Source organism: Aplidium turbinatum, chromosome 9 (genome assembly GCF_918807975.1).
Source record: "Aplidium turbinatum chromosome 9, kaAplTurb1.1, whole genome shotgun sequence".
In the NCBI taxonomy this organism is placed as follows: Eukaryota; Metazoa; Chordata; class Ascidiacea; order Aplousobranchia; family Polyclinidae; genus Aplidium; species Aplidium turbinatum.
The window spans coordinates 5,400,177-5,412,689 of NC_137480.1; the positions used below are offsets into that span (position 1 = coordinate 5,400,177).

The window sequence follows — 12,513 nt, forward strand, 5'->3', positions numbered from 1 at the left end:
TGAGAAATTGTTGAAATTGTATGTTTCCGCATCAAATGGTTTGATATGCTTCTAAACACCTGATATTAGTCCCACGGCGGACTTAACTTTTCCCGGGGGGAAATAATTTCTTGTCATTATTATGGTTGAAATTATCCATCGATCAGACTCCGTTATTTTCTTTCATACAACTTCAAATACATTTTAATAGCAACATTTGTTGGAGCTGACTCAGCTGAAATCAACGCTGAACCAAATGACGTCAGTTGAAACAATCTGAAACCTTGAATGGCTGTTTTATAGTTTTTAGTCTTCATTATTTTATTTACAATTTCAATCAATTACCGTACATGCCTGCAAACATGCAAATATCCAATTGGTCATGGACACTGCATAGTGCATACAGGGTTTTAAACTAGATTTCAAGTATACTTTCAAGATTAAAATATTTGCATTAACTTGTTGAAAATAAATTTAATAACGATGGCTTCTAAGAAGAGGACAAGACAAGGGACTTTGACGCATATGAGCAATCTTATTGGAACAGGTCAAGAGATGTTGCCTTCTGTGCTTCCCACTCTGAGGTGTCTTCTGAGATATGGGCTACTGTTGAGAGAACGAAGCTGTGAGGATGTGAGAAACTACCCTCTATCCAATCTGGCAATGGACATATCCCCTGAACTATTGAAAAGATGGGGCCGAGCAAATTGTTGTTTTGTATACCTAATTATTACGTGCCGACCCGCAATCTTAAAAAAGATTCGTTTGAGCTGGGAGCAGGAAAAAAAAGATATATCTCTTGGAAGAGGAAAGATTCAAGTCAAAGAGGCATTTATTGCAAAGCTTGACAGGCTTTTTGATATCCTAAATTGTAAATGCAGCATTATTCCGTGTTCCGAGTTTGGTTGCTCACCAGATATTGGCAAAATACAAATTCACATAATATGTACGTGGACGTGCCCAAAGGAAAAGAAGATTCCAGGGAAAGAGCTTGCTTTTATCAACGGCCAGAGAAATAAGATCAGATCAATTGGGCCACATCAGATTGCCTTGCCAGATATAGCCTACCTGAGCACAACAGGCAGGCCAAAAGACAGAAACGACAAGAAGATGAAAGAAAACTGACTGTGGAGGATTTTGAAACAATTAGGGAAGAGGTTTCAATATCATCTAACGAAACCATGTCCTCCGATGATGAAAATATTGATGATGTTAAATATGTGACATCAAGCACAGAAATGCCAAGCAAATCTTGTAATAAATTACAATAGAATACATTAGAAATACATATTGTAGCTATGACGAGCATTAGATATGGTCTTGGGCTACATGCAGCGGCTGCTATGACCACTGCTGCCTTTATGGATAGGGGCTTGATCACACAGGAAGACAAGAGACTTGTAGTTGATCATAGTAAAGTCAAAAGAGCCCAATTAAAAGTCATGGGCGCTTTGGATGCAGAATTTGATGAGTTTTGCAAGGATGGTAACATTAAATGCATCTTCTTTGACGGCCGCCAAGACATGACAAAGCTTCTAATAAAAGCAGACAATTCAGACAGACAATTCTCGAGCGTCATCAAAGAAGAGCACTATTCAGTATGCAGTGAACCAGGAGGAAGATATCTTTGTCATTTCACTCCTGTGAAAGAATCTTCCAACAAAAAACCTGCTAAAGTGATTGCAGATAATCTCATGGATTTTTTCGGTAATAAAGAGATTGAAAAAAGTCTGCAGGCAATTAGAAGCGATTTCACGAACGCTAATACTGGCTGGGCTGGTGGTGTTATCCATTGGGTAGAAGTGAAGCTGAGACGCAAGCGGATATGGTTGATTTGTGCCCTCCACACCAACGAGTTACCCTTAAGGCATTTAATGAAAACAATCGATGGAAAGACCTTGTCTAACAACAAAGGGACAGGTGACATTGGGAAGATGTTAGACATTGCCACAACACGTGAAGTGGATACTTCATTTGTTAAACTTCCCATTGGAGAACCCCTTATTGGTTTATCTCAAAATGTTATAGGCTATCGGATCTGTCTACTGATCAAGCTTACGGATATAGAATTACCGAGGCCATTAAAACAGGAAAGCTTCCTGCTGATTTGGCTCTCCTTGAGATTGGTCCTGTGAGCCATTTCAGGTGGCTTACAACAGCAAATAGGGTTTGCAGAATATGGATCTCAATCCATGGCCTTGAAGGCAATACTCTTCATAATTTAAGAATGTTGGTAGAATTTATTGTCGGGGTATATTATCCCTGTTGGTTAAATATTAAAATTAAGCGCTCTTGGGTCGAAGGGCCATGTTACATTCTGCGCCCACTCCAGCAAGTCCGGATGCAAAACAAGACAGTAGTGGATGCTGTCATGCCAACCATCAAACGTTCAGCATAGTATGCATTCAGCGAAAACATCATCCAGACTATTTTGTGCTCAGAAGACATTGAGGAGAGAAAAGCTGGAGTACAAAAGATTATAGATCTGAGAGGAGGAGATGATGAAACACTAGGAGATGTTTCAGTACGACCCAGAAAGACACCTTTCATTAACTCAGATGCTTCATCTCTAATTGAGCTAATCGACTGGTCCGACAGGGTGTACGAACCACCTTTGACTTGCAAACTTACAATAGCACAAGTAAACTGCTTGATTAACGAACCTATGGAAGTTCCACAGTGGCCTTATCATGGTCAGTCAATTGAAAGGTGCGTTAAGCAAGTCAGTGAGGCAGCTGGAGAAGTGTATATGCATGAAAGACGTGAGGGTTGCATCAGGGGCCAAGTAGCAAGTCGGCGCATGATGTCAAGGAATGAATCAAAACAAGACTTGATGAAACTTGTTGGTCAAGAAAATACCATTATTTTGTGTTTTGTATTGTCATTTTATCGTTGGTTATTGCTGATGGTAATCCTTGATGTTAGTTGATTTTTTTTTGGTAGGCGACTTAATTTTGGTCTACATGTTTTTACATTAGTTCATGGAAAAAATTACATTAACAAATTGCAATAGCATGCTTATCTTCATAATATAATACTAACGAGTGTAATGTTAAATATTGAGAAACAACTGTAAAAATTTTCAAAAATGTGAATCTGGGAAAAAAATAGCTTGTGGAACCTGAAAAATGATCTTTAAAGGGAGAAAAACTTCCTAGCAATTAATAAACACCGTATTATTATGGAATAAAAGAACACATGCCTCATTAGAAACAATAATCGGGGAAAAAAATAAAATGTTTTTATATTTGTGGTTTTTTTATCACTATTTAAAACAAACACAGATTTACCAAGCAAAATTTTGTTCAATCAAAAAAAAAAATTGGATTTGGTTTATTCACGGCCATACACATATTTTTAAATAAGTTCCCATCTGAAATTCAAAAAAATCATTTTTCCTCTTTAAATTGACACACCTTATTGCAGCAGGCTACTTCACCTCATTTTACATCTCGAGTTGCATGAAGCGGATTTAAAAGCGTCCGATAAAGTAGATTAGGCTATAATGTTATTAAGCATTAGGTAAGCTTATGTAGCCTAAAAATGTCCGTCCGAACACACTAGCTTTTCTTTTCATTAAATGCCGTATCATTTACGTCTCGCCGATCAGTTTGGTTTTTCGTAGCTTACTGGTGTAGTGATGGCATACTTGACTTTACGGTACGCTAAGTAGCTTAGCTTGCATACGATTATTACGTTTTACCATACAAAAGCATAGCATTTGAAAAAAGCCAATCAGGCGGTTAAAGCCAACATCGAGATTTTACCATACAAACCTAATACATTTTTATAACAAGTTATCTTGCAAAACCATGTTTTAATAAACAAATAAAAACCTGGCTTAAATTTCATTGTTTCTAGCACTAGTTGCAACGTTCATTTGATAAAAGTGAAAATAAAAGCAACAATAAACAGGTTGGTTAATTGCTTCACTGACGTTTCGCGCACCATGACAATGCCAATCCTCAGAGCGAATAACATACAAAATAAAATTTACAAAGTTTTACACTGCAGTGCGATTGAAGGCAAGTAAAAATAAAACACACAACATTTTAAAGATTACTCAATGATGTGTGAGCGGTTACTTTCCACGTTAAATTACGTAAAAACTTCCAACAATAAACATAAATTGGAAGCAGTGAAAACCAACAAAAATTCGAGACGAAATTAAATTACAATAACGTTTCCAACTGTGTTCAAATAGGCATGAAGCCTGCGTATCAAGACAATAATGATTTATCAGCTTTCGGTAATAGATTTCCATCCTTCTAGATGAGTAGGCTACTTTGCAATATTTTGATGTAATGTTGATGAAGCAACTTTCTGCCGTGGTGCGTTGATAATAATTTGTTTGATTTTACAAAATTTTTGTTTCTGACCAGTTAATTTTGTGATCTTCTTTTAGCATGTGTGAACAAAGGGCTGACTTTTCATCTTAATAATAATAATAATAATGATTTTTTTTATACAGCGCTGTATCCTTCGCAGAATGCGTTGCTCCTCAGCGCTTTACAAAGCAGACAGTGTCAATGCAGCCGTATAGAGGCGCAACTCCATATTTTTGACAGCTCTGCGATGTTCTTTGACCCAGAAATTTATGCTACGTTCAGTTTGGCCAATATATACTGCGTTACAATCATTGCACGAAATTTCATAAACAACACCACATTTATTGTGAAAAGGGGTTGGGTCTTTTGGTAGTGATAAAATATTGCCGATGGTTCGATAGCGACTTTAACTCCTTATCGACTCAGAAACTCTCTGTATGTATGAAATGGTGGTGAAACTGTTATAAGTTTTGGTGGTGCTTTGTTTGACGTGACGTTTGGTCAAGAAATGAGTGTGCTGTTCTGCCATATTCTTGGGAAATCCATTTAGTTTTAAAGTGTTATAAATTTGTTTGACTTCGTTTTTCTTGTTATTTGAGAATTAACCAACCTGTTTATTGTTTCTTTTCACTTTCATCAGCTGAACGTTGCAACTAGTGCTAGAAACGATAATTGTCCTGTTGAATAGGCTACCCAAACTTTTCAGTATTCAAATTTCATTCTTCAAAATTTTGTTTGCTTGTCTGTTCCAGCCTTACAAAAGTCAACTTCGAGTGCTTTACCTTGGTAATTTTACAGCTATAAACACAGAAAGCCGTTTATCTAGAAAATTTGAAAATGGCAGATATTAAGATTCAACCAAATCACGGCAGAGCTGTTTTCAAAATACACAAATACAATACCAGCAAACACCCTTAGTATTCTCCGAAAAACCTTATTCTTCTGTTTCACTGTTAGTGGGATTTTTAAAAGGTTCTTGATCAAAACAAAAACTATTAAAATAAACTTATTCAAAATGAAAATGCTTTGTCAATAAAAAAAATTAAGACTCTGTTTTTTTTGCTTGGCAATTAGCGAGTTTGTGTAATACTATCTGTAATAATTATACTAATAGTTATTAGTTAATAGTATCTGTTGTATGAACACAACTCAATTCAATTTAGATATTACAGCGCCAGTAGCGTCTGTATACCGCGGCTCTTCCAGACACCGAAAGATGACGCCTTTGCATTCTCGTTCGCGACTGCAACTTTCAACTTTCTGACATTCGTATACATCGCAGTTGCGTACGCTTTCATTGTCATTCACACGAGACGTACATCCATGAATGCAGCTGGAATGGCATCAGATAGCAGAATGAAGATCGACAGCAGAAATGCCGGTAAATTGTTAAGATTCGACGCAATGAAATAATTAAGCAAAAATGTTGATTGCTCGAATGTCTGTAATCTATACTGCATTCCCGAGTGGTGAGCTTGGAAACGGGGCTCGAAAGGGTGTCGGTTCGACACCGCTCAAGAGAATGTGGCTGTGTCTTTGGCAAGACAATTAAAAGCATGCTGGAAGGTGGACATGAAGATTGGATTCCTTGCCTTCCCGTCCACTTCTAAATCTTCAACTACCGGGCGTAACTCTGGATACCACAAAAAAAGAAAGATTCATTTAAGAATAATCATCGTCTGAATCTATACTGTTAGTCTGGGAGCCAAACGCCATTTTTTCCCTTAACCTTGCATTGTTGTATTAAGTTTTTTTTACTGTTGATTTTGGTAGCCAAGGGTCTCTATTTTCAGAAACTGCTTGATGACATGTTGTCACCTTTGGGCAATTTGAGAAATTCAAGATGGCGTCCAAGATGGCCGCCATTACCTATAAATGACCATAACTCCCTATCCATTCACCTTAGGAAGGTGATTTTTGTCTCTATACCTAGGTTGTAGGGGTCAAGCTATCCATTAGAACTAAGTATTACGTTAATATCGTATTACACAAAGGTAATTTCCAAGATGGCGTCCAAGATGTCCGCCATTACCTATAAATGACCATAACTCCCTATCCATTCACCTTAGAAAGGTGATTTTTGTCTCTAAACTTAGGTTGTAGGGGTCAAGCTATCCATAGAACGAAGTATTATCTTAATATCGTATTACATACATAATGGTAATTTCCAAGATGGCGTCCAAGATGGCCGCCATTACCTATAAATGACCATAACTCCCTATCCATTCACCTTAGAAAGGTGATTTTTGTCTCTAAACTTAGGTTGTAGGGGTCAAGCTATCCATAGAACGAAGTATTATCTTCATATCGTATTACATAATGGTAATTTCCAAGATGGCCGCCATTACCTATAAATGACCATAATTCCCTATCCATTCACCTTAGAAAGGTGATTTTTGTCTCTATACCTAGGTTGTAGGGGTCAAGCTATCCATTAAAACTAAGTATTACGTTAATATCGTATTACATAATGGTAATTTCCAAGATGGCGTCCAAGATGGCCGCCATTACCTATAAATGACCATAACTCCCTATCCATTCACCTTAGAAAGGTGACTTTTGTCTCTAAACTTAGGTTGTAGGGGTCAAGCTATCCATAGAACGAAGTATTATCTTAATATCGTATTACATACATAATGGTAATTTCCAAGATGGCGTCCAAGATGGCCGCCATTACCTATAAATGACCATAACTTCCTATCCATTCACCTTAGGAAGGTGATTTTTGTCTATACCTAGGTTGTAGGGGTCAAGCTATCCATTAGAACTAAGTATTATCTTAATATCGTATTACATACATAATGGTAATTTCCAAGATGGCGTCCAAGATGGCCGCCATTACCTATAAATGACCTTAACTTCCTATCCATTCACCTTAGGAAAGTGATTTTTATCTATACCTAGGTTGTAGGGGTCAAGCTATCCATTAGAACTAAGTATTATCTTAATATCGTAATACATACATAATGGTAATTTCCAAGATGGCCGTAAAAGGTAAAGGGGGGTCCCATACTTGATTCAAGTGTCGGGTATGAGAAGATAAGGTTCTCATTGTACTAAGCCTTCGGCACTGAGGAAAGTAGGGTGGCCAGTTCCTTTCTCTCGGCCGCCTTTACTTCAGCAACTACGCCCACCCAATTTATTACACCCTGGGTAGAGGTGAGCGGTGTTTTTCAACAACCAGCTGAAGCCGGGAGTCGAACCAGGTTTGCATAATTGGAAAGCCAACAACGTTGCGCCATCCCACCGCAATTTGTGTGAAATTCATGGCCGTAGTAACACTAAATTATCTTACATACTATTCTATGATGTCAGGTTATAGCAACCCAATTATAGCAGGCGCAAAATATTGTGCATTTCATGTTAGCAGAGTTGCAACTACAAGCACGTGAACTGCATGGAGTAGTACTGTGGCATCCATATTTTATTAGACGTCGTATACCATCTCTGGGGCTAGTTCGACTTCATCAGGTAGGGTGACTGGTTGAAGGGACTTGTTTTGGTCATCCTTTACCCAACCATATTTCGTTTGAATTATCGAAGTGTTATGAATGCAGTAGCCTTCCCAATTTTGAAATAGGAGGCGACGATGTCACAGCCAGAAAGTGCATGTGCCGTGAGTAGTCATTTGACTACCTGACAATGCTTCTGTACAGTTTTTTTCCTATATCAAGCACCGCGCTTCCTTTGATTGGGGACTCCATCAATACAACATTCTTGAGATTTGCCATGTGATGATAATGTAGCAACAGTACAAAGATGTCAGTGTCATCGGCAACGACAGTGATTTTGCTTTCTGCATTTTGCGAGGCCCCACTCAAGACCTGTTGAACAATGACGTTATCTGCTTCTTCGTGTGAAGTTAACAGATCTGCTCGTGAGATGACAATTCTACCTTCACTGATTTTGATTGGCACCGGATCTGCTCCTGTTACCACTAACTTATGATGTTGTGTGTTGTCCTCACGAAACTTCTTATCCTGGACAAAATCATCAACTATCAGTTGCTTCTTGTTTTTGGAAGAGGTTAGTAGAACCTTCTGCGCTGCCAGCAACTCTATCAGACACCTCAACTTGGAGAATTTTCTTTAAGGTAGATTTAGATTTCACAACCCTCATATCTCCAGTATCATCAAACATGGATGTTGAAACTGACGCAAGTTCATGACCAAGCACAACCTTGTCCCGCCCAATAACCTGCAGGCAAATCACCCTTGCGTAAATCTGGTTTGGGACAATTAAACGACGTGTGAGACTATCACTCTCGAATTCTTTGTAGCCTATGCTTCATGCAACTCAACTGAATTCAGGAAGCCGGACGAGTCTTTGATCATTACAACAAGTGATTCAAAGGCACAATCAATGTTAGTTTGGCTATCAGACTTAGTTGCAGCTGAAGCCACATTTTTTCTGACAAGAAGCTATTTCGGAAATCCACATGATACCTTGCATCAGCTGTGTGAAGGTCACTTACAGTGATATCTACCCTTTGTCGCACAACTTCTGATAGCTCATCTTGACGCCGTTCACAGGCTTCACGTATAGTTTGCTTGAGTGACTTCTTGCCACCTGCGCTGCCTATTTCCCGACATGAATATGCTGGTCGCCAACGTTTAGGGTGTTTCGGATATTTTTCAAGCACACAAGTTTCACCACAAAACAAACAATGTACTTTGAAGATAAACCCTGGCAGTGATGACCGTCTCCTGGTCTTAGGCGGAATGTAAAACGAGTAACTTTCTGGATTCTTCCTTTTATGCCTTTGAACCTGGAGGCTTGAAGTGTATGTTGAAGCACAGTTTCTGTGACATTTAACTGTGCATTCAGGATTTTCACTAACTTTTTCTTCAAGAAGTTCATGATACCTGTCCCCATAGATTTTGCTATGCTTGATAAAGTTTTGAATACTGACAGGACCAGTGTCTTTCAACGGTTCAGCCTTATTCTCACATCCAAATTTGGACACGAAAAAGCACTGTTCTCCATTCATGTTTCACTATTGGTGATCGTCATACTATATTATAGGCTATGGGCAGCAGGGCTAGATTAAGGCTGATGGGGGCCCGAGGCACAGCTAAGTTTAGGGGCCCCTATTGGCAATCGCTTTCAATGCAGAGCAGGAGTGCTCAACTGTTACGGCAAAATCGTTACACAATTTGAAATTGTTACTCAAAAATAACCACTGTGGACACACTGGCACAATAACTTTCACTACCTACACATACGGTACTAATGTAAAAAAATGGGAGCCCCTAAAACCAGGGGGCCTGAGGCCTGTGCCTCATGTGCATCATGGTTAATCGGGCCCTGACGGGCAGCACCTAAAAAGACAATAGTGAATTATTAGTGCCCGTCTACTACAATATGATAGTTACATGGGATTTAGGCTACAGGGAGTTATGCTATGTTCATTTATAGGTAATGGCGGCCATCTTGGACGCCATCTTGGAAATTACCATTATGTATGTAATACGATATTAAGATAATTCTTAGTTCTAATGGATAGCTTGACCCCTACAACCTAGGTATAGAGACAAAAATCACCTTCCTAAGGTGAATGGATAGGGAATTATGGTCATTTATAGGTAATGGCGGCCATCTTGGAAATTACCATTATGTAATACGATATGAAGATAATACTTCGTTCTATGGATAGCTTGACCCCTAGCCCTACAACTTAAGTATAGAGACAAAAATCACCTTCCTAAGGTGAATGGATAGGGAGTTATGGCCATTTTTAGGTAATGGCGGCCATCTTGGACGCCATCTTGGAAATTACCATTATGTAATACGATATTAAGATAATAATTAGTTTTAATGGATAGCTTGACCCCTACAACCTAGGTATAGAGACAAAAATCACCTTCCTAAGGTGAATGGATAGGGAGTTATGGTCATTTATAGGTAATGGCGGCCATCTTGGACGCCATCTTGAATTTCTCAAATTGCCCAAAGGTGACAACATGTCATCAAGCAGTTTCTGAAAATAGAGACCCTTGGCTACCAAAATCAACAGTAAAAAAACTTAATACAACAATGCAGGGTCAACCATCCCCGCTCCCGGACTATTAGGTGTGGTGTTAATTGTGAATCGTACTCATCGTTTTACTATGATTTTGAGGGAGATAAAACAATTGGGCATAAGTCAAGAAAACTTTAAAAACTCATAAACTTATTTGAGATGTGACAAATCATATTTTGTGTTTATTTACAGCTTTGCAAAAAAAGATCTTTCGACTTTTGACAACGGATTTTTGCTGCTGGGTTCCGCTTTCAGTGATGGCTTTTCTCTACGCTGGTGGGGTTCCATTGCCCGGTGTGGTTTACGTGGTATCTGCCATTGTTCTACTGCCCATCAACAGTGCACTTAATCCCATACTATACTCTGATGTCTTTGACAAAGTTATATCGAAAACGAAGAAGTTTCTGCAACCAAGCAGGACGTCATCACGCGGTACAATTTCAGTGATGACCACATCTCAAGGTGGCACAAGTTTACAAAAACACACGAAGATCGAAACATTACCCGATAGTTCCAGTCCATGAAACCACAAAAAGCTATACCGCATTAAAACGAAACAATTTCTTGCAAAAGATACTGTTGAAAAATGTTGCTGTGTGAGAGCTATGAATGTATATATTTTGTATATTTGGTTTTTAAGTTATGTGAATGTATTAAAGCACAAATATGTAACTTTCTAGTTGCTTACAAGAGTAGGAGCTTATTGATTGCCTACTATCCCTCCTGTGTTTACTTTAATCATACTTGCAATCGCACATTGTGTTATGATTTATTGAGTCTGAATCGATTGATTGAATCTGGATAAAAACTTGATTTTTGCACACACTTATGATTTTTCACAACGATTAAACTCAAATCCGAAGTACACACATATCGCAAAGTTGTCTTGGCATTCCTCTTGCTTTACCGATACTGAGTTTTAACACAAAAAGGTAAGTGGTCTCCAGACACAACGGCACGCGGCAAAGCAACAATTAAGGGTGAAAGGTCTTAGTCATCAGGCAAGCCACGTCACGGAGAACAAAGATACAAGGCAATTCAATGTTATTTAAATCAGTCAGCCAGTCAAGTTACAAAATTCATCACAATTACACAATTAAAAATCAAGAGGGCAATTGACCCGCCGGAACACTATTTGAATTATTCTTTTATCGTAAATAGGTAAGAGAGGCAAGACATTTTTTTCCATACAGCTGTTTTATATACTTGTTATAGCCATATTTTACATGAGTAAAAAAACATTTTTCCAGATAAAACTAATATATTCTGGCTTGATGAAGATGTAAGAGGGAGAATAGCAGTCACCTTCACATGGACTCCCCAATAAGTTGCATGAAAATGCGAAACAAAGACCAATGAAACGGAGCCTCGACCCGGAACGTTTAGAAGACTTCACGGGAACAGCTCTTTTCAGAGCTCGGCAGTTTCAAAACTTTCGACAAGTTCCGTCGTCCTACCATCTTACAGCTGAACGCCCAGGGCACCACATCCGTCGAAATTGATTTGATCGAGCAGCTGGCTCATAAGAACCGAGCTGTTGTCATCCTCCTACAGGAGACCCTCTGCACTTCTGCAGACCAGCTAGTAATTCCACACTACTTATTAGCTAGGTCTACCCAAAGCATTTATCCATGAGTGCTTAAACTGGAGGAAATAAATGGGTTTGTGTGAATATTGAAAATTACAACATCATCAATAGGCCTATATACAAGCCACCATCCTCAGCCCTATACCTATCATCTATACTCGCATTTCCCTCACCCAGTTTTTACGCTGGCATTTTCAACTACCAGCACACCGACTGGGGCTACAAGTACATCAACGCGACGGAGAATGCCTAGCTGCATGGGCTGTGCACAACACACTATTCCTTTTTTACAACCCAAAAGATATATGCAGGTTCTGATCCGGACGCTGTTGAACTGGTACAAACTCTGATCTGGCCTAAAGATGCATACAGTAGATGCAGATAGCTCTTTTCCTGAAAGACATGTGCTGCAGAAGTTCTCACGCTCTCAACACCGATCTTTGCAATATCACTCTCCCTAAGTTTGTCACTCCCATCGCAAGTGCTCCAGTAAAGCGATGGCACTTCAGAAACGCCAATTGGAATTGCTGTACAACCTCATAACCAATCAAACCGTGACAGAATTACCATCACCTTCTACCGTCAACGTGGATGAG

At 38.9% G+C, this 12,513-nt stretch overlaps 1 protein-coding gene across 1 annotated transcript in view; it reads left to right on the forward strand.

The window, feature by feature from the left end:
• Positions 1–11,188, forward strand: part of LOC145777485 (uncharacterized) — a 51,103-nt gene extending 39,915 nt beyond the window's left edge. The window contains exons 13-14 of the mRNA XM_082588864.1: positions 5,471–5,688; positions 10,522–11,188. Of these exons, the coding sequence (XP_082444990.1) occupies positions 5,471–5,688; positions 10,522–10,853 (550 nt within the window). The 3' untranslated portion in view covers positions 10,854–11,188. The remainder of the gene's footprint in view (positions 1–5,470; positions 5,689–10,521) is intronic.
• Positions 11,189–12,513: the final 1,325 nt, after the last annotated feature.